Genomic DNA, 23,553 nt, shown 5'->3' on the forward strand with positions numbered 1-23,553 from the left:
GTAATTTGATCTAGACTTTTACATGTGTATTTCTCAAGCTGGTTTTGATTGCATTTAGGCTTTTACGATTCGTTTGACATGTTTCAGCATAACTGTGACAATAAAGAGGAAAAATTGACCTTATTCTTATTGGTATTTTAACATAAACAAGCTAAGTGAATAGTCAAGTGTATTATAGCAGTGTGTATTTGGATAAATCCTGATTGTCCTGTAGTGGGGGAGTGTTTGAAAGACGGCGTTTGTTCTGTAACAGAGTGTACTTCCATAAGGTGTGAGATCACATGAGAGGAATCTGTCCATTCTCCTCGTGCTGCGGCCTTTCACTAGTCCTGACTAAACAACAAATTATATTCAACATAGATGGATACGTTTCTGGAAAAAGGATTGCCGCTTTMCAAATGACAGATTACTATTTTTGCGGGTTTTTTGTATCAAAAATTGCCTGACTCGACTGCAAGCTTTGACTAGGCCACTTATACGGCACGATGCACATCTTCCCAAAGTTCCACTTCGTTTCACCAGAACACAGAACATTTTCCAAAGAGTTTTGGGGCTCATCAAATTTCTTTTTGTTTTATTGTGAATCTGGCCCTTAATTTATTTACGGTCACGACTGATTTTGGTCTTGCCACTCTCCCGTAGGTGCYATTTTGTTATTGTTGAATTATGAAGACTRAACTTAACTTACGTAAGTGAAGAGTCGGGGAGCTTTTAGATGTTGTTCTGGATCCATTTGTGTCGTCACGGATGTGTTTTTGCTCATCTGAATGTGCGCCGCTAACAGCTGTCCAGTCAGAAAGACAGGTGGACATCCATCCAGGTCTCAGTAGGTTTGTAGTTGTGCCATACTTTGTGTATTTCAGACAACGAATGAAACAGTGATGTTGCTTAATTAAAAACCAGATCCTGCTTTGAACTTCTCCCCAACCTTAGCCCTGATTGAGAGTCTCTGCGATGCTGCAGCAAAACCTCAGAGGCCTTCGCAGAAATAAGATTACATTTCACACAGTTGGATTCTAGCTACTAAATTAGTCGATGTAAGGCACTTAGTTTCACTGGATTTCATTTTGCAGAGTCACACCAAAAAGGATCGCGCTAACAAAGTTTCCACACTTTTCTTTCATTTCCATGCACTGCTTGGTGTTGCTCTATTTCATAAAATCCAAAACAGAGGAAAAAAATGTTCTGCATCAACTTGAAAAAAGTTTATTTTTCTCATACAGTACACTCGTCTCTCTAAGTCGTGTTTTGTTCGAAATCCTTTTTTTCCCATTCAATTAAATGTTTACCTTTTATTTGTGTGGTAATTGTTCCTGACTCTTTTCTGAATCTCTGAAAAACTGTCCGTCCTGTTTGCAGTTTTCAGCAAACATTTCAAAGCCAAAGTTTGTCATGTCCAATCTGTCAACTGTTAACCGATTTCTTTCTTCTTCGACGGTAGTGGTCGAAAACGTTCAGCTGACATAATGTGTTAGCATACACCGGAGGGACGAACAGGGCTGGATAATTACTCAGCGGTGACAGTGTATCATTGTCACTGTCAGCTGGCCGTGTAATGGAACCTCGGAGCTATAAAAGATAGTGATTCCACCAACAATCCACTGTTTTTTCACCCCGCTGGGTTGTCAGCCTTTAACATCGAGCATTGCCTTGGCGCTCCGTGGTTGCCTAGCAACTAAAAGAAATCGAAGGGGTCTTTGAATTAGGGCATTGTAGGGCGTGATTTATACGAATCTCTTAATGACAAATGTCTCCACAAAAAAAGAAGAAGAAGAAAAAAAAAACTCCCCATTTTTCACCAGCTATTTATATCTGTTCATGATTTGAAGTTCTAATTCTGGTCACAGACTCTGCAGCGTCACCGAGCCGCTTGTCTAGTCGCAGGCAGCATTAAGTGTTTTTGTGGTTCTCCGGCATGTGGAAGCAGAGGAAAGGAACCCTGACTATTTCCATGACACCATAAGCAGGAAATGGGAAGGGCGCTGCACGACCAGAAGAGGCTACGTAGAGCTGGGCGGAAGCTGCTAAAGAGGTCAGAACTTTCCCATAATCCGAGTTCATTCATGGTTGGCCCACAAATTAAAACTCGACACAAACAGCTCTGGAAAAAAAAGATGAAGAGACCTCTCTCCACTGAGCTCCACTGAAAACCTGGTTATTCCACCAAATATTGGTTTCTGAACTCTTCCTGAGTTAAAACATTAGTGTTGTTGTTTCCAAATGAATATGAACGTGTTTTCTTTGCATTRTCTGAGGTCTGAAAGTGCCGCATCTTTTTTGTTATTTTGACCATTTCTCATTTTTTCCAAATAAATCGAAAAATTTTGCTTGGAATCTCGGAGGCATGTTGTCAGTAGTTCATAGAACAAAAGAACAATGTTCATTTTACTCAAATRTAGGCCTGTAAAGAGTCAAATCAGAGAATTGATCATTTTGTAGTGGTCTCTTCATTTTTTCCAGAGCTGCACTTTTATCCATACCTTAAGCTGAGGTATGCATACAGTGCCTTGTAAGAGAGATTAAAAAAAAGCACTGTGCTTTTGGATTTTTACTTGCAAAAAAAAAAAAAGTTGAAAACCATGCACCTTTCCTTTTGATTTTGTTTTTTACTTCAACAATATGCACTGTTTTATGTGAGACTATATTAATCCCAGCCAAAAATAAAAGGAGACATCTAAACTTGTGTCAGAAAGGCAATAAAATATTAAAAGCTCTAAGGTGTGTGAATATTTATGTAAGCCACAGCACTTAAAGCCCCCCATCCACATGGATAACACATTTCACTTCCCTTGTTCTGCTACAAGAGAAAACAAAACAGCATGGCGGTCCTTTTGRTGGCCTCCTTCAGGTCTCCATCCCCTCTACAGTCACCATGCCAACCCATACAAGGAGGCGGCTTTGCTGTGCCCCCCCTCCCTCCTCAAAGAAACTTGATGAGGTCCTGGGATAATTAGAAGCTTATTATGGAGCTCCGTGAATAGGCCAGTGGGCTCCAGGAGCCACATAGGACCGCACAATGAAAAACACCAAATTGAAGCTGAGATCAAAGGGAAACGCTCGGCCGCAAGATAAAGAGATGAGAGAGACCTGAAAGGAAATATTGCTCTACATTCACACCTACAAATATAGCTCATAATCCCTGTTTTTAAGCCTCTGTGTGAGGGCGTTGCAGTGTGTGTTAGGATCTTTGTGTCACAAATCAGAGTATTTTATTTCTCTCCCCCCCCACCGTCTCCCCAGGGGACTTGGGTGCTGCAAAAATGTATGAAACATTGTTGGTTCTCCCACTCAGAGGCACACAAAGACATACATGCATGCTACTCCCCCATTATACAACTACATTTGAGATCAAACATGAGCCCTATGCAGAGCTACAGAGTTCCCATTGCAATTTAGCATATGGCTATGAACAAACTATCACTACTGGCATTAGCAGACCTAAACACAGACTCTAGTGCTGTAGACACCATCGTTCCATCAGGTAGGCTCAAATAGATTCACCTGGTTCAAATCATATCTCACTGATGGAAAATTACTTATAAATGTAGGAAAWTGTTTACCAGTTATAGCTGGGACTATGGTGTACCTCAAGGTTTACTTTTAAGCTCTCTAYACCAATGACACACATGTTCACGTTCACCAACTGCGTCCTTACGTACACCTTCATAGCACCAGGTAGGACCGCTTCGAGCTGTGAGAATGTTATTAATTCTAGAATGACTTTACAAATGAGGTGAGATGGATCCATCCTTCCACGTTGTTTACACCAAATTATGACTCTACTGTCTGAATGTCTGGGCTGAAATCAAGACCAATCAGACCAGTCAAACTTTGGTGAATCTATGCAAATCATGGTGTCATTTTTATGTTCATGTTTGGTTTACTACTGCCGTACCCGATCTGCTGCAGGGTTATCTGGGTTGTATGTTCCCAGATGGTGTGCTCCATGCCATAACCAACAAATGTTGCCTGTGTATATGACCTTGAACCAGTCTTCTCATTCTCRTCTGACCTCGGAAATCAACAAGAGCGATACCAACCACGCCACTCGTCTCTCACCGAGTAGTTTCTCTTTTTCAGACTCAATAGATCTCCACTTTTAGAAATACTCAGAACCGCCCATCTGGTACCAACAACCACACGCTTTCAGTYGCCACAACTCCTGTTCTTCCCCGTTTTGATGGGGAAGAAGGTAAAGTCATRGTTTAAGTTAAAACTTACCAGTGTGTTGTGTTGCAACATCTAACTGGGGTTGCTAGGAGCAGTGATGGTTACTCAGTGTGGCTGATGCTGGGAGGAAGGATATCTGATGACGCTCCTTTGTGCATTTAGGATGCAGCAGCTTATCACTAATGGAGCTTTCCAGTGCTTTATCAGGCAGCCAGTTTTCCATGAGAGATGWTGGTTTTGCTGGAGTTTTCCTGCACTGGGTCAAAGAATCATCATCCCAGGACAGAGCTGGTCGTCTTGATGAGCTTAACCAATGGTTTCCTCTCAGCCGAAGCCAAACTGCAGAGTCATCCTAGGAATTCAAATTGTATCCATTTAACTGTTCATTTAAGCATTAAAGAGTCTGTTTGATCTTTTCATAGTTGTCTGTTTTTAGTCTCTTTGAAGTAATTTGTGCTAAATCTGTTTATATTAAACGTATTCTACGAATAAACTTGATTTTTACAGCTACTTGTCAGTAAACACCTCTACTTACATCTAAACATTGTCTAATTCAAAAGTCTCTTTTCTTCTTCTGTTTCTTTTTATTTTTTATTTGCTTGACAATTTGATCTGTGTAAAGCTTTCTGTGAGTTAGGCTGRCACCTGAAAGCTGAGTATTTTCAGCCTCTGATTAACATTTGGCAGACTGTTTGTCTCTGATGAAAATTCTCTTTTCATGACACAAAAATGCAATTCATAGTTAAGCCCTAAATGCTCAGTTTATACCCAACCTTTTTTATATATACATATATATAATGCTGTCACTTTGTAGTTGAACTTAGCATTGAGGTTACAGGTTCCCTTCTGATGACTCATCCRTGAAAAGCCTCTTTGTGCATCGGTGCTGTGCAGGGAACAGTTCACCTCCAGGAGCTGTAACTACAGCAGTTACTATGGGAAGAGCATCCATTGTTTTATCACCTTATCAATTTTCAGAGGCAGCAGAGATTACAGGACGSAGCCATTGKGATATGCCCTTAAAGTGTGCTTTATCAKAMCAARTCAGCTTTATTTTTAGATCTCAGTCAGCAGCATAGGAAAGTCCAGAGTTGCTTAGTGTTTCTCTTTGGTTTCCAAAGTCTTCACCACAGTGGTCTAAAAATACAGCTGATGTTTGCATTTCCYATTTGTCTGAGCCATAACTGTGACGCTGCTGACCACACTGGCTGTTCGACGACATTAAACTCAGTCTTTAAAGTTGATTTAATTGGAAGCGAATGCGTCCCTAATTGTCTGCCCTCCGGGAAGCTAAATCAACCCGCYGCATCACACGTTCATCGTGCTACGGAAAGCATTCTTGATCACAGCTGTCAACRCAACCTTTAACACCAACTCTCAGGTTTGACATTAATGGACTGCATGGGGAAAAGTAGCTGGATTTTTATGCACAGCAACAGTAAGATGAGATTCTTGCAATTCTCCTTGGTTGTAATGTTTTATTTTATTTTTTTATAAAGCACAGACTCTGACAAAGAGAGATCAATTTTCCATATCAAAAAAAAAAAGAAAGCTCGCTTGAACCACTTTGGTAGGATGAAGTCAGTATTCTGCAGCTGTTTTGAGTCCAGTCAGATCAACTRTGAAACATCTACGCCCCCCAGTGGTCGCATCAGGAAACTGCAAGCACTACTGAGGCACACTCCTAYCAATTGCTAGCTCAAGAGTTTGTATTGTTTACTTATTCAGTTTCTTTATCCATCTGAGAAAGACTGAGTGGTCATAAAATAATACAATACCAGGAACCTAACATTTAGTGTTAATTGTTCAATGTTAAATACCTACTTGTATTTAAGCTCTTGCACATCAACTACTGTAAGATTCTTTAGCTGCAGTCAAGGAAGCCTCTTTGAACGGAATTTTTCAGCCGTTCTTAAAATTTTGGGATTTTTATTTTCAAATTCAAAATCTTCCTGTCATTATAACTCATATTTTTCACCCTTTAAATTAAAACGTATAATGAACACAATGGTTTTAATTTTTCCAGAAAGCTTTCATGTCCAATATGTAAGGTTTTTTTATTTTTATAAAAACAATGCCATCTAAATACTATATTATGAAAGCATGAGAAAACATTTGCCTCAATTTTGTGGTTTTAAGGAACCTTTAAAGAAACATTCCCAGAATGTTTTGAATATCTACATTTTTTTTTACCTGTACCCTCATATGTGTCTTTTTCTCCCACCACTTACCTTGGGATTATCTAATGGTTCACTTGGTCTTTCAAAAACATAATAAAAACAATACTTTGTTCCACTGAGACTCTTTCTCCAACAAGTCTCGTTTATTCCCTAAATCATCTGTATGTATGGTTGTTTTTGTTTACATATATCATAAAAAAAATCTGTTTTCTACACCCTGAAGGATTAATTGATTTTTCCATGCAAATTTAGATATTAAGCTTCAATTATCTTTTGTCAAGTGCCCCAACCTTCTGATATCCACCCATTCGACACAAATTAAATACATCACTTCCTATTAATTTAGGTCTTCCTGAAATTCTCAGTGTTTSTAGWAAGGGGCTGCAAGCTGAACAACTTCAGTGTGGTTGCAGTAATATCAGACTCCTGCTGCAATAATCCCCCGGAGAAATAAAGGCTGAAAAGACAAAACCTGCAAGTTAATCAATGCAGAAAATACTCAAATAGATCCTTTCCTGAAACTGACTATGCAAATTTTGAACTTTCCTCCACTTCCCTCTCTAGAACAACGAAATAAAGACGTATAAAGCCCAATAGTCTGGTGGCATTTCCCCAACTCTCTGTGCAAAAATAATAGAATACTAGTAGAAGAATCCCAATCGTGCAATTCTGCAGAAAAAAAATGGTTTCGCACAGCAGTTTGAAACCTGTCAAACATGTTGATTAAAAATGTTTAATTTAACAGAAATGATCAGACAAAGGCACAGAATGCATAAACATACAACTGATTGACCACATAGTGCACCGGAGGAAAATACAGAATGTAAACGAGATCATGGARAAACTTCCTCAAATATGTCAAAAGAAAAAAACAAGAAGAAGAASAACAAATTTAATCTACAAAAACAAAAAGGTGCAATAAACAGTGACAAAAACTGTGCTACTACGGATTTAGAAACATCATCAGTGGTCCTTATACATTTATGTGCTGTCCTTCTTAGACAATGCTCATTAGATAAAACATAAAATATTACATTAGTGATTCCAAAAACATTGGCTTGTAGTTAATCACAAAACACAGTGATGTTTTCCTCAGAAACTCAAGGCAGTTTATTAAAAAGAACTGCCCTTAGTTGTAAGAAAAAAAAGCCCYATCTCACAGTATAATCCACCTGCTCCACATCACATTATTAGAAAACAGAGTAMTGAAACTGGGTAAGCGCTTAAGACTTTTATAACATAGAAAAACCAAGCAACAAAATGTGGGTTTGTGCCTTTTTGTGCATTTGTGTGTGTGTGGCTGCACTGGAGTACTGCTGTGTTGTTGTTACCAGGCGACCAGCAAGATAATGCAGCTCCATTGATTTTTGGCCTTTAAGAGAGGAGACAGCTGGTTTTATCAGAGTCCAGCAGTGGGTTAGATGTTTATGGATCTCTCATGTCAGCACTGATGACAACTTCTTTACACGTTTCTTCAGCAACAAACCCCTGTCACTGCTGTAAATCAGTAATGTAAAACGCTCACTCCTTTAAGAATTATTTTTTTAAAAAAAGGAAAAAAAACAGTGCTCCAAGAAATCAAATATATTGCACATTAAACAACAACAGTTAAATGAGACAGATGAACACAACGCAAACGGTAACAGAGACTAAGAATGATGAACAGACGCATTAGCTTTAGTCTGTAGTTTCTCCCTTAAGTGGAATAGTTCGATATTTGGCAACGCAGCAGTCTGGTAGTGTAGCTCAGACTGCAAACGCAACAAAATCTGCAAACCAAACTTCAAAATAGAGAGCCTGTGTTTCTACTTTGCATATTTTGGAGAACATGTCTTTCAAATGAGGTTRGCTTAGTAATTTGATGGCGTTTTGTTGGCAGAACTTAGCCAAGTAGCTATTAGCACGAGCTAACAAACAAGTAAGTGCATTTTAAACAATAGGTTTTGATGTTGGCTTGCTGAATTTGAACAGCCACTCATTTGAGGATCTCAATGTGTTTGTTTAGCTTAGTTGAGCATTGTGTTTCAAAWTTGATACTAAGCTAMATTTAGGTTACTGGCAAGAAGGAAGYAGGTAGGTGTATTTGTGAAAGTTTCCAATTTCRTTTTTAGATAAAAATAAACTATAAATKATCTCTTCCTCCYCTGAACAGCTTATTTAAAAATTTTCAAAGACAGAAGTCTAATTGCTTAGCTAACAAATATTTAAAATAGGTGAAAACGTCTAGTTCAGAAATTCTAAAATAGTTCTAAAATAGTGCTAAAATGCAGACTTTTTCCATATTTTTACAACATCTGCTATGTAACAGTCAAATTAGAAGCTTAGCTTAGCAATTTGCTGCTTATTCATTGCTAAACTTAGCTAACTGCTGACCTGCATAGAGAATTACAGGTAAGTAGAGGCAAGTGAATATTAGAAATGCCTGGAAACCAAACCCATCYGAATTTAGTAGTTGTTCCAGTTTGTATATTTTAGGGATCTTTTTTTTTGTTTGCTTGTCTTAATTGACATGATCAAAATAGCAAATCATGACTGATGTGATGCAAAATTAGTCTTACTTGCTGCTAGCAGTGTGTTAGCAGTTGAGAGAAAGCAAAAAGGTGTATTTTTAAAGTATTTTCTGAACAAACCTCTAGAAATAGAGGGCTTTCGCTTCTAGTTTGCAATTTTGGGGTAGAATCTAGTTTGTGAGTCTGAGAAGGATCCTTGTTGGTGTCTTAATGCGAAGCTAAGAACTTGCCAAAAACAAAGGAAGAGTATTTTTGCCCAACCACTCTTTTAGGCCAAAAAGTGACTATTAGTATTAGTAATGTCTTGTTCCTGAGTGTGTGATAATCCGACTGCAACAAAATGGGATGGAATGGGCTGCATTTTTCTTCAGTAAACAAACTTTCTCACCTTGTTTAATTCTGGCTCTGACCTAAACTATTTTGTGAAAATTTCAATGAGAAAGTAGCAAAATTGACTAAAACATTAAAATAGTATTTTTTTTATACTTTAGCAGAGTTAAACACATTAAAATTCCATTCAAACAAATAACAAAAGAAATTCAATTTAAGTCGGTCTTTAAAAACGCAAACCTCTAAAAATGACGGCRATTGCGTCCTTTGAAGATTGTACAACCAATCTTCTTAGACGCCTATTGCAACTAAAGGTGATTAAGTTAATCAGAGTTTCAGAGCGATCTTMTCGTTGTTAATCGGGCACCAGCAGTCTGTCTATGGCGTACTGTAAACGATCCCAGTTCTTCCAGAACACGGTCAGAAAGCACACGCCCAGCAGCGTCGCGGCCATGTGATACCGGCTCTTCATCAGCGGCGCGGCGAACTTGGCAGCGGTGGAGACGCACACCAGGATGACGGTGATGATGGCCAGCATGATGTTGATGCTCTTCCCCAGTAAGACCCGAGCGTCCGGGCTCTCGAGCTGCACCGTTTGCTGCTGGTGCTGCTGCTGGAGCTCCAGCTTGGAGACGCGAGTCTGACACGACTCCAGGGCCTCCTGAGACACGCAGGGAGAGACGCCGTCAGTCAGAAGGCTTCTCAGTTTGGGTGACGTTCTAATCATCAAATGACTTTATAAAAATTAAAAAAAAAAAAAAAAAACTATGACGTTGGAAGAATATCTGGCCACAAATGTTTGAAATGTAGCATCTCAGTCARGCTCAGCTAGCAGAAAATAACTGAATGCAACACAGGGCTGTTGTATCTATTAGAGGATTTCTTCAGATTGTACAGCAGCAGAACATAAGTTTTTGATCTGACTCCCAACAATGTGTTCAAAAAACCTTAAAAGGATGATTGAATAAGCATGAAAATAATTMAAACAAACTGAATGTTATAAACAGACACTTATAACTATTGTAAATAAGGAACTACGAAAGCTTTGAAACAAACAAATGTGAGAAAGTAGTGATAGAAGTCGTGGATCTTTTAAGGCCTAAATGGGTTAATATGGATCTTACCAAATTGATTTGGGTATAAAGTTAGGATTCAAGAAACCCTAAATGTTTTTAAAACACTGGCTGAGAGAGTGATAAAAAAATGTTGAATATCAGGAAATACAGAAGTTGTCAAAAAATATAAAGTTTAGGGTTAGGGTTATCACTTGAGCTCACTAAATACTTTTTCCAAGTACCTCCATACTGACAAGATAATTAAAATTGCAAAAGGATTTGGACTTTTTCCACTTCCAGGGTTTGTCTCAGAAAAAGGGGGGGGGGGATTATTTTCTTTGAAAGTTTGACGTAAGTTTTTCAATCTAACTTTTAACTTGGAAAAAAAAGATGAACATAAAGTCACTCTTCTTGAGATTTCGCATCAACCTTAAAAACTAACATGGCCGCCATGTCTTTTTTGTTGTTTTGATTCCCGATTCCCAAAGGCTAAGATGGATTTAATTTTACATCTAGATCCAAATTATAACTTCAGATTTGACTTCACGTCTKAAGAACCATCTAAGAGATATCACACTGAACAAATAAGAAAGTTCTGAAAAATCAGAAAAAGACTGCAATAAGTAGGAGTATACTTTTTGCAGATTCCTGCTTAGATTTAAGCATCATCAAAATGTATTTGACCCGTACAAACCTGTATGTCCCGGGCTCTTTCCTGGGCCTGGTAGGTCACCCGCTCCTCGACACTGGCCAGCTCCTGCTTCAGATTTGCCATCTCGTTTTGATGAAGTTCTGTCAGGTCGTTCAGCTGGTCCTCCAGATGCTCATACCTGCCAATCAGAACGCAGAAATGCGGATTGAAGAAACTATTTTGGCTAMATCAAAAAACATGCTTGGGAGGAGTTTACGATTCCTCATCTTAAAACCCTTCAAGTGCTCAAGTTCTCAGTTTTGAATGAATTTATATCATGTACTTCTACAGTGATTGGCCCTTAAATATAGAGCACACAAATGACACGCATAAAGACAGAATGAATACTGTATGAATCCGAAATGATGGGATATGGATTGAAGTCTCTAATTTCATCATCTTCAAACCTGGAAGAAACTTTAAATTAAATCAGATTTYATATTCATACAAAATTCTCCACTCTATAAAGAAACTGTGTCTGTGCTTTTTCACATTTACCCCCAAAAAACTTGGGTTTCTATATGTAAAAAAAACAACAACTCTGCAACAAATCAGGTCTGTTGCTGAACTCTTGTGATCAGGAAGCGGTAAACAACTCACCTGTACCTCTCCTCTTGTAGTGTTTGGCTCAGAATACTGTACTCCCTCTTGAACTGCTCTTTAATCTCGTCCATGTCTTCCTCCAGCTGGCTCTGGACCTCTCTTATCTCTCTCACCTCCTCGTAGACAAGCTCYAACTTGCCGTGGCCGTCTCCCCCGGGCTGCTGCCCCTGCCCCACCACGGCTCCGCCCGCACCGGGGTTCCCGTTGCTGTCTGCCGAAATTGAGGAGCATTCGTCGTCGCTGGGATACTTGGCCTTGCTAACCAAAGACGTGCTGCTGCTCAGCCCCTTTCCGTCGGACGACGCGTCCAGGTTGCTTTTGAGCTGAGCGATGTTGTCGGCACTGCCAAACTTGTTCCGGATGAGGTTGGCAAACTCCCTGGGTTTGCTGAAGAAGAAAGGAGGGGAGAGAGAAACGCCGGGCCCGATGGTTTTGATCTTGTCCATGGTCGGGTGGCGCCCGCTGCTGGTCATGTCCCTCAGCTGTCGAGGCGACTCCCTGGGTATGGTGCTGCGTTTGGCCGAGGGCGGCCGGGGTGGCGGGCTTTGGAGAACCTCGCTGTCCTTCATCTTCCGATGGTACTGCTCCAGCTTCTTCTGCATCTGCGCGATGTTCTGTGACGACTTGATGTTCTTCTTCTCAAACACCTGCTTGATGCGCCCCAGCTGCTGTTTGTCCACGCTGTTCACCAGCTTCAGATACTCCACCACGTTCTCGTCTCTGGCGGCCTTCTCGATCTTCAGCTGCTCCGTGACTTTCAGGATCTTCTGCTGGAGGTTGTCCAGGCAGGAGCGACTCCGGTGGACCTCCGAGACGACAGCCTGGCGGGGGCTCCCGTCGTTGAGGTCCAGGTCCAGGTTGTTGTCCGAAGAACCCCGACGCATCGACAGAGGCAGGCCAAGTAATCCGGCCTCCGTATTCCGGTCCTGCGGTGCAAACAAAAAGGAGAAGCTCTATTAAGGACCAATGCGCTTACAGAGAAGATGTTCTGCAACCGAAATGTGTCTCATCAGCAAAAGTGTCCATCCAGGAGGAAATGAAAGAACAACCTCATGCGCTGACAGCCCACAGGGTATGGCTATTACTTCATAAATGATGCAATCTTTGGCAGGTTTTGCAACCACACATGGAAAGTCCTGTAAAATCCTCCTGTTTCCAACTTGAGTAGAAAAAATAATCTTAATTATACTCTCAGGTTGCACTGATTGCAGTTTTCTGACTGATGATCGATTTTTAAAAAGCCTGACCCAACAATACCAAATTTGTTTTCTCGAAAAGTCTCTATGTATTGCAACACAGTCGCCGAGTTGGCAAAAGTGTACCGACTGGTGCTAATTGTACACGGGCAGATGTGACTTGGAGGACGGGTCAGTCAGTCAGTCCTCTTTCAGTGGCTGATTTTCAGACCTTTGCGGAGGTAGATAAGATCGGTTTCTCATGCAAGTATTGGCCAATTGCTTTCTACGATTTCCCAAATTATTGGCCGGCCGATTTATTGGTACAACCGATCTTAGGCATAGTTAAATTAAACTTACGGTGCATTCACACCAGCCGCTTTAATCGAACTCCAGCTCGATCGTGGCTTCTGATCTTTCACCAAGGAGAAATCCTACATCTTCTAAAATTTGATGCTACTCCATTTTTGTTTACAATTTGCGACCTCCAAATACCAGCAAAAACCTCCAAAGAAGACACGAGGACATGTCTTCTTTGAAGGTTTTTGTGTCACCACAGGCAAGGGGGTGAACAGGTTTTACAAAAGGTTTAGATAGTTTGACACAATGCAGTGTGAAAGTGAACCAAACCAACTGAAAATACAACAAATGTTGCACTTTTGATCCCCAGTCGAACCCAGTCCACCAGACTCTCAGGTGTGGAAAGATCCTTAGTTACATTAAAACACTTTTAAAAGTAAAAAACCAAATCTCTATTCTGCTAATTGTACATGAATCCTAATGTACCCAACTGTTAATGTTAAACTTTAATTTGTGAGTAGGTGCCACTGGTTCCAAATGAGTAAGTTTTAATTTTACCGATACTTCTCTATGTTCTCCAACGGCCTTCAATGCTCGAGTGTGAACCTCCAAATAACATTTGCACGCTGTTGCACTGCTGACACTGTGAGACCATCTGGGTGTGTCTGTAATGCTCTTATTTGGCACATCTGCTCCTTTTTACGAGCCGGTGTGTGTAATCCCATTTGTTTATGCTGTAAAACGCAGACGACATTATTCAGATTGCCTCTATGAAATGTGTTTCAAAGAAGCATGGGCATGTAATGTAGGTCAGACGTAACGCAACACAAAAGCCACGGGGCTCAGAAAATCCCTGTCCCAGACGCAGCCTTCCCTCCTTTTACAGTTAATTAGCGTTTCTCCCCACAAGGACTGCAAACTGCACTCACTTTGTCACTGAGTCAAAAGTTCAGTGACCAGAAGAGAACCAAGGCTTCTTGGCTGCTCATTTTGAGGAAGTAAAAGAGCGACGCTAAGAGGCATGCGAGCAAGTTTAATAATGACAGGAAACCAAAAGACGCTTGAAGAAGAGGAAACTGGAGAGAAGAAGTAAAGTTTGACTTTTATTGGGTTTCTGAAATGTGCTTTTGCTTTTCGTAAAGGAGAGGTGGGGAAATCAACTTCCAGTGCAGTGAAACGGCAACAGCGGCTTGGTGTGGCATCTAAAGATCTGAACGCAGGCTCAACGCTGGTGTTATGACAGGAAGTGCAAGCTGTTAAAAACTAAAACAGCAAAGTGTTGTACAACGAGCACCGTGGGTGGTACGAAGCTGCGCTAATCCCCGGCAAATATAACGCCGTTATTCAAGCAAATAAACAGAGCTCAGCTGAATTAAGAGGCGTTAGGCCCACAATCCTGCTTAGCATTGCAACATCGCCATGGACTGGTCACATACTGCGAGCTTCACATTTGAGCAACTGATCGGCACATTCTGACGTTAACGAACACATGACAGTCATGAGGAAATGAGCKGAGGCTTAACCCCGAAGTGGATGAATTATAACTAGATGTGTGTTGACACAAACCGAACAAATCCTCAGACTGAAACAGAAAGCTGCTTCTTTACACATCTAGACTGAAGTTTGATCCAGTTATCCATGCAGATTCCARTTACTTGCCAAATTATACTATGAATATCTGCATTTTACACAGACAAAAGCTTTTTTTGACATAAAMTTGCRAATTCCAGTCCAGTGCTGTCCCTCAGGATCTCATGAAACGTTTTGAAGAACTTTAGCAAAACGTTTTCCATAGTCTCTAATAGATATGAACGCAAATAGATTTTTCAGGTGATGTACTTCTGAAATGGCAGCACACAAGTTGCCATCATTCCTGGATTTGATAAAAGCTTATAAATTATTAGTTTTTTATAAACCTGCCCCTGTTCCAATACGTAATATGTTTGGTAATTTGGGAGCCATTTAAGATTTCTCAACTATTATCATAAAGGTAAACTCAAGGACAAATATTTCAAGTTTTTTAATGTTAGTGTCATGCAGGCATGGGTCAGTTACTGGTATCAAGATAAAAAAAAACAAAAAAAAAACTTGTAGCTTTTCTGGTTTAAAATAGACGCAACCAGATTATGTTTCTCTTAACGTTATCATGCTGTTATCATGCAGACTGCGCTGTAACTTCTTTATGTGTGGCAGCTGAACAGAGTGGCCAATGTTCATAACTTCAAGCCTGCTGGTGGGCGTGGGGGGCATTTCAGCGTCTGTCCTCATCCCACCCTCCCATCTGCCCTCCTTGGACACAGAACTCTTTTTGTGCAGAGGGAAAAAAAGCCACTCTGTCATGTCCCACCTCAGCTCCGTCTCTGACCGAGCTCGATACATATGGATTGACGTGCGTACAGTCCGAGGAGCCCTGTGTCCGATCACRATCCAGCTCTGTCCAGCGTGCGGCCTGCAGAGATTACCTAAACCACACACACATACCAAACGCTGCCCTATCGTCAAACCTGTTTGCCATATGAACAAAAGCTTATCTTTATTCTTTAAAAGGAAGTGTGAACGAGGCTGGTATGTTGGTCTCTTGTGCTGCCAAGTGTTTTTGGTTTACAAATGATGAGCACAACAAACTGCCTGTGCTACCCAGCACAAGAGGAAACAAACTGTTCCTGAAGCACTGAATTTAAACTTTACCCTCAGGCAACCTCTATATCTGGTGCTTACTTTGTAAAAAAAAAAAAAAAAGAACAGTGGTCCGCACATCTTCTACGCGAAGGTTCGATCACGTATTTAAGACACGGAGAGCGGTGYGTCGTGTTTGCGTCGATCAGTATATTTACACTGCGGCCAGAGCACAAGCTCTGAGTTTGTGCTGCACAGCTGAGGGCAAGGGCCGCATACTCAGAGAGACAAAAAAAAAACCAAGGCTGACTTTGGCAAGAAGAGGCCTCATCAACGTAACAGGATTATCACACACAACCCACAGCTTCATTCATGAACCACGACTCACTAGCGAGTATGACATTAGCCGGCTTCCCGGTGAGAGGTTTGATGAAACCGTATTTCAACTGAATGAACCCCTTTCTATTGCCGCTGCTGGATACTAAAGAGTGAAAGTCACTCTGATGAGAATTTGCTCCCTGGATGACTGGCTTGGCTTTAAATGAAGTAGCCTCCCGCTGATGGAAACATCCACATAAATCTGATGCTGCGCTGCCCTACTTTTCACACTTTCTTTACAGGGTAAGAGGCAGCAGGGTGAAAAATGGTCTGTCCAGAAGGGCTGGGGCCACTGATGAAGGAATGAGGAGGAGAACGTCCTCACCAACTCAAATTTATGACTTTTTTTAAGACGGTCGTGAGTGGAATTTAAGGCCTGCGTCAAGGCAGAAATGTGCAAAAGAAAATCACAAATAAGTCACATTTGTATCAGAACAGAAGTAAACCAATGGCTACAATGAATATCGTCAAGCCAACTGGCAATAAATTTGCACTTATCCATGATGGACGTAAAAAAAAAAGAAGCTAGTTAGCTAGCAAGGCTATATTAGCAGCTAGTTAGCGGTAGTCGCAACTGATTCTAGTCATAGAATGCAATGAAGTTTTTCGCACATGACTCAAAGTTTAGCTTAACAGAAAAACTACATAGACTATACAAGATTAAATAGTTCTAATAAGACAACATTTAAGACCTGTCGCTAATGTACTTAAAGCTAACTTATTTTTAAAATTAATTTAAGACCTTTTAAGGTCTTAATTTCAGATGCATAAGTTTAAGACTTTAAGGACRCCTTGGTCTGGCTGCTACTCGAACAGACCWTAACACTTTGRATTTCCTTGTTGCTGAAAATGTGCTGTATAAATAAAATTACCTTACCTTAACTTAAAGGTCACTGACTAACACCAGGTGTTAGTATAATGAGGCAGAAATCATTTGGTGTTTTTGAACAATGCAAAGCGTTTGTGCATGTGCCTGAGTTTAAGAAGCCACAGGTTTCAAAAACAATCAAAACTTCCCTCATTCCATTCATGCGGTTTAAACTTCTAGTAATAAAATATGGTAAATGGTTTACTGTGATCATTTGGAGAGTGAATCAATGCCCCTCCTCCACCTGTTGCTATGGGCAGTCAGTAACTCAAATTTATAACATCAATAATTTGGCGCACATTTAAAAAAAATGTTTAACAAAACTAGTCAGGTATTTTTCTGTGATACCTTGGCTACCAGAGATCCACCAATCATTTCTTCCAACGACTCTTTTTAAGTTGTTGGAAGAAATGATTGTTACCGGAGCTACAGTGTGTTAAAATGCACAGCGGGAAAAACGGCATATTACTTGACATAAAMATATCTGAAACAAGAGTTTAAACAAGCTCATGTTCATCATCATATTGAGAAAATAAACAGCGCCTGCTATGAACCAGCTAAATRATGACCAGCAGAAAAGCACAATGTTCTGTGCAATTAGTATATTTATCTCAGAACTATGAATAACTGGCTTTAGAGGAAACGTCAAACGTCAAGGCTTTAACAATAATAATCAACGTAAAGGCAATCTCTGAAATATTTTCCTGAGCAGAAGCCAATAGAAAATGTTATGACGTCATTAGAACCTCTTGCTAGCTAATTGTAACATCTCTTCCTCTTGATTTGTAACAACAAATGTCAGGGTTTTTAAGTGGGAGGAGGGAGTTCCCTCAGGCTGAAACATGAATTGTGATTTCTTTGACATCTACACCCCAGATGTTCACCCACGGCCTGATTCCCAAGTCAAAGGAGATGAAAAGCAGATTCGCAGGAGTGGGAAAAACTGAAGCAAGGCAGATAAGCGAGACAAGCTAAGCAGCTCATATCTCAACAATCGCCATCATATGTACAGACACACTTCACTCGACTCTCCTTGTGACCTCTGAGTGGCTCTTCCATACCGCAGTCTGGTAAGACCCCCACCCCCTTGTCACTCACAATGCCCTACATATATCAAACCAAATGTCAAGAAGCACTTAAACCCTCTGTGCACACAATAAAGATCCATCTGACTGAGCCTCAATCTTAACACAAGACATACATCCAAATCTGAGCAAAGTCACAGGAGTCGATAAAAATCCTGCAGATGCTGCTTATCTTGCACTGCAGTATGTCCTCCTCCTCCTCCTCCTCCTGGATCAATGATGTAGTTGGTGGTTCAATTTTTCTTGCAAAAGCAGCTGCAGCATTATAAAATACGACCAGAGCGTATTGGTCTAGCTCTGAACCAGAGCAGGGCTGAGAGCTTACAAATTATTTAAAACAGACTGGAATGCAGAGGGTGTTTCACTGAAAAACTGGTARGATAAATATTGGTCCAGGTTAGCAGAGCRCATAGAAACCTCCTTGCTAACGCCGCTTTCCCTCCCCTCCATTCAGAACATTAAAAGAACCAGACATTTTTGTATGCAAACAGGCTGCGCACGCTGTTCCCTCGATGAGGAAGTYATGCTTCTGTCTGCACACAGTCGCAGCTGTATTCTCTGGAAACCACCAGGTCGGGTCTCCGGAACAGGTGTCGGCGGTGGCCCGAAGCCGTCTGATCTGCTTAACAAGACCCTTATGTGTGGCACATGAAGGGGGCACCTATTWGGCCCGGCCTCTGGCAGAGGGCAGTCCACATGAGCATGAAAGGGGAATGGAGCTGGCACGCTCACGGAGACGGAACAAACCCGTCCCTTCAGCGGAGAACAGAACCGCAGAGAGGAAGAAGCCTCCGCAGCTTATTGGTATTCCCTCCAGCTGATCCTCATGGATACAGACTCACACAGAGAGATGGAGCGAGGACCAAAGACAGAGAGAAAGAGACAGAGGGAGAGAGAGCAACATGGGGCACATCTTTCATTTTAGTCCAAAAGCTGAYCCCAACATCTCCTCCTCCCAACTGCGACCCACAGCTGCCTGTGTAGTCCAAACTTTGAATTCCTTCATCAGCATGAAACCAAACAACGACCCTCATTCAAAGCAGAATAAATAAATAAGCAACAAGGTTTCCTGAATGAAAAATCCCAATGAGATCAGGGGAATTAATCGCTTTARGGCACATCCACTATTATCTCATACAGACGAGCCGGTTCAGGACTAAATCAATAACCCATTAACACTACCAGTGTCTGCTTGCCATGTATCGAGTGGGATCTAATTACAGTAAATATGCTGGTGTTAGTCAGTGTAATGATTCAAAAATGGGATGAATAATGGAGCCGGTGATACATCAAGGCTGGTGAGGGCTTAAAGCGCCTAATTAACCATGAAAAATCTAACGGGCCCGCCTGTCCTGAGAAAGGTTTGGAGCATTGTTTCAGAGACGTTAACGTGTGTCCTCTACCTGATGGAGAAGAGGTGTTCATACGRAGTTAGGAACCACATCATGACTCRTGGCGTGACCGCTGACCTACTAAATCTGCTGAAAAACAGGTTTTGGAGGAACAAACCTAGAGTGTCATCAGCAGCAAGCAGAATGTGAGAAAAAAGATAACTAAGTAGTTAGGTAAGCAAATGTTTTGCTCTATTGTTTTTAAATTGTTGATATTTCCACAATGCCATCTGGTCGTTTAAAAAGACAGTTAAGATTTTTATTTCTGTGTGTGTGTGTGTGTGTGTGTGTGTGTGTGTGTGTGTGTGTGTGTGTTTCTGATACAAAGTAATGAGTAATTTATTATCTTATCTTTTCATCATGTGGAGCACAGTAAACTGCCTTGTGGCTGAAATGTGCTACACAAAAGAAACGGGTCTTTCTGCACAGAATTTACTGGAACATGTCATGACCCAATTTATCAACCAGTCACATCAAAACAGAGAGAAYGCAAGCTAATGCTAGGTTAGCCTCTCGGAAAAGTTAGCTCTGCGGTCATTTTGAGTTSGACTGCTGTGGTTCTTTCTCAGGAAAGGCAAAAGAAAAGCCTAAAGTGTCTGGAGCCGTCTCCAGCAGTACGGAACAAAGTAATGTAGCAAGACACCCCTCCCCGACYTGTTTCTGACCAGACAGTCAGGTGGCAGAATATAAGCTACCACATTTTCCCCTAAATTGCAACAAAAAACACAAATCTGCCTGTTTGTAAAAACAATTTCAGACATTAAAAAAACAAAACAAAAACAAAACAAAAAAAAAACAGAGCACCACCAAGTTTCAAAACTATCCGCATCTCTATCCGCAGCYAACATAAGCTTTGAGTTGCTCAAGTTGTTATAAAGAGCAGTATTCCTAAAATATAGAGTAATAATAATAATATACTTTGCATTACCACTAAATTCTTCAGCAGTCTGATCTAKATTTTGTTTTCAGTAACTGAATCAAAATCAAACAAATAAGTGCCATACAAAGCGTTCTATGCCTGTATTAATTAATAATTGTTGGTTAATGCCCTATAATTGCTGGTATTCTGATGTTACAAAGGGTGGGGCCTCTTGGACCTAGTTCCAGCCACACCAACAACTCAATCTGGATTCATAATAAATGAAGACGCAGAGAGAGTTTTCTACAGCAAGTAAGATATTTACTGCTTATACATGTTAGACAGAAGCCCTGTTCAGAAATCCAGAGCTACCATTTTAAGTGTGAAGGTCTCAAACTTAAAATGAAACCACTTCATGATTTAATCAGAATTTTTCCTTGTTTTGTAACGAGGTTCCTTATTAATATTTCTCAACCAAGCTGTCAGGTGTGGCTCCTGACGGTGACTCAGATCAGGTGCAAGGGTTGGTTCAGCTGCAGGTGGAGACTTCCTTGGAATTCAAAAGTCCCATATGCTCTCCTCTCYGWGTCCCGGCCACCTGGAAAACCTGCTTCACGTCATGCTTTAACTGATCACACCGAAATATGAGGAAACTTATCAAACATCGCTAGCAGGAAATGTTTCAGAGAAGCAAGCCCTGTTTCTGTGGGACTTTCTGTATTCAAATGTGAGGCATCTTGAAAAAAAATTATTCAGCTATTAATTGTGCAGATTATTGCTTTTTTTTTTTCTTTTTAAAGAAAAGTGAAGTGGGGAAGAAAAGGCAGACAAACTGGAAACTTATAAATATATACTGGAAGTGTGTCTATTTAAAAGAAGATTTCTCAGTTTGTGGGTAATTGGAGGGTTTAAAATATCAAAACACCAACTTATACCACATATATTCACAAATTTGCCATTACAGCAGTAATGGCACTTTGTAGTACTACCACGTCTATAAGACGATTATATAATAAATAAAAGTTGTTGGTTTTTCTGAGAAAAAAGGAAATATATGTTTAAGGAACTGCTCAAATCACATCTTTGATGTCTCCTTATTGTTTCATATCCGACTTATTAGGCTGAGGAAAGCGAGTGCATTATTATACCAAACGTTTCACACCAGCCAGACATCGATTCGCACCCAGCTTGGGGATTTATAGCACCTACTTTGACAACCTCTGATTTGAAATAATTTCCTTTATTCTATTCATGTCCACCGTAATGAGATTTGGTCAAATATGGTTCCAATAAACATTTTCTACAAGCAGAAGGTTGTATATCGAATGAAATAATAATATATGATGAAATTGACAAACGGTTATGCGACTGGTTCAAAAACGTTTCTACGTTATTGGAAAATAATTCTGTTATTGGGTTCTTTACATTAAAAAAATGATAAAAATATTACAATATTGGTTACTACGTGGTGTACTAAATTGGCGAGGTGGCCTACAGAATTCCTTTCTTTTCATCAACATGTCTGGACACTTCGAGATTTGTGGGGAAGGAGATAAGAGGCTAATTAAAAAACAACCTGGGTCAGAAACTGACTCACCGAGTGACCACAAAAAAMCAGAAACCTTCATAATCCAGTGCAACACTTTGTAAATTACATTACTCAACTCTTTTAGTTTCTGTTCAGACGATTCATTTAGTGATGCTGATGACTCAGGTTTATTGTGTTAGCACAGATTGACCCACGGTTGAGTTGAATTGCATTTGGTGAAACTAAAATGAGCCTGGACACAAACAGCAGCTACATTTGATGCTCATCATTTATTAAAAAGTGAAACATTTTTTGGGGGGAAAATTATCAGATGTAAATGCAATATGGGACTGGTGTGAAAGGGAGACATAGGGATAGTTTTTTTTTTTTTTTTCTATGTTTGACATAAATAATAAAAACGCAGAAGGCAAATAATGAACTTCATTAATCATTTGGACAGCCTCTTGTCATGGCCATATTTCCCCCCCTCCTCCTCCTCTAAGCATTTTGCTCGCAGACACCCACAGGCTTCATGTTCTACCACATCTTCTGCATCCATTATATCCGCCCAAATGCATAACCGGGTYACTTAAAGCTCTTTGTTTGGAGAAACTGTGGAGCTTTAAAGCGCCGCAGCTGTTATAGCCCCACATGACGGAGAGCCGAACGGACAACAATGCAGCGCTGGTACCGCGTGGGAAGAAGCTCGGTTCCGACACACCGCAACCAGCTGAAAGAAAGCCGGGGCAGAGAAACTCGCCCTGATATTACTCACCATCCGGCTGCTGAGGTATTTCTCCTCCTCAGACAAACTTCGCACGGACACGCTTACTCCGCTTACCCCGGGCATAATAACCTCCCATCTGGAGCCCGAGAGGCGCTTGCTGGGGGCTTTAGTTCGGTACTGGGACCAGTTTCCAGCTCACACAGTCTGAGGTCCGAAGGCTCATGTTCAGCCCGTTTAGCGCCGCTTTTTTTTGTTTTTTTTTGCTCTCGGTGTGTCCCACGGTCCGCACACGGTGACTGTACTCTTGAATACAACAACTGTGTGTGAAGGTAACTCCGCCTGTTCTTCTCTGCAGAGAGGAGGGAGGGGAAGAGGAGGGCTTAACCCTTTCAGCGCGCCTGCCTGTCAGGGGTAGATTAAAAAAAACCAGTCGAGCAAAAAAAAGAAAAAAAAAAAAAAGCACAGCGCCTTGCGAAAGTATTTACACTCCTCCTCCCCTTAACTTGGCCACATTTGGTAACATCACTCAGCATATTTCATCGGGGTTTAATGTGATAGAGCGAAGCAGTCCATAATTGTGAAGATTAAGTTGTCAACATTTCGTACAGACTTCACAGCAGATCATATGTTACATCTTTAACCTAACAATTTCTGAACATAAGATTCCCCTGTGTGTATGTAGGGCAGCCTGTTCTCCCCTTGCAGAAAAGGTGGTAACCTGTCAGTATTTCAACAATTACAGACCAATCTCTAAATGTTGCGTACTTTCCCAAAGTTCTGGCGAAACTGATCAGGGAACAGCTGAAAATGTTTTTAGATTTACTCTCACAGCACTTAAAGTGGTGAAGGACGTCGTAAGATTCCCTAGATGGCCGAAAAATATTGTGCAGCTTTTTGTTGTTGTTTTGTTCTTTTGACTCACCCAAAGGCATTGATACTGCTGATCATACCATCTCACTAAATCGACTACAAATTTGGGTTATCTGTTCAGGTTGTAGACTATTATCTACTATCTGGTAGTACATTGTGTCCAGGCTTTCTGGTATCTTTTCTTCCTCCCTTCTGCTTTAAATGGAGTTCCTCAGGG

At 40.8% G+C, this 23,553-nt stretch overlaps 1 protein-coding gene across 2 annotated transcripts; it reads right to left on the reverse strand.

The window, feature by feature from the left end:
• Positions 1-7,067: 7,067 nt before the first annotated feature.
• On the reverse strand, positions 7,068-22,807 carry LOC103466336 (transmembrane and coiled-coil domains protein 3-like). 2 transcript variants are annotated; one of them, XM_008411840.2, is made up of 4 exons: positions 22,515-22,807; positions 11,537-12,465; positions 10,940-11,075; positions 7,068-9,851 (listed from the first exon to the last, which is right to left on the reverse strand). In XM_008411840.2, exons 1-4 carry the CDS (start codon positions 22,587-22,589, stop codon positions 9,546-9,548), a joined length of 1,446 nt encoding a protein of 481 aa, XP_008410062.1. In that variant the 5' UTR covers positions 22,590-22,807; the 3' UTR covers positions 7,068-9,545. The 2 variants fall into 2 exon arrangements, with proteins under 2 accessions (XP_008410062.1, XP_008410063.1); XM_008411841.2 differs by lacking the exon at positions 22,515-22,807 and adding an exon at positions 16,886-16,990.
• Positions 22,808-23,553: the final 746 nt, after the last annotated feature.

Source organism: Poecilia reticulata, linkage group LG6 (assembly GCF_000633615.1).
Source record: "Poecilia reticulata strain Guanapo linkage group LG6, Guppy_female_1.0+MT, whole genome shotgun sequence".
Classification (NCBI taxonomy): Eukaryota; Metazoa; Chordata; class Actinopteri; order Cyprinodontiformes; family Poeciliidae; genus Poecilia; species Poecilia reticulata.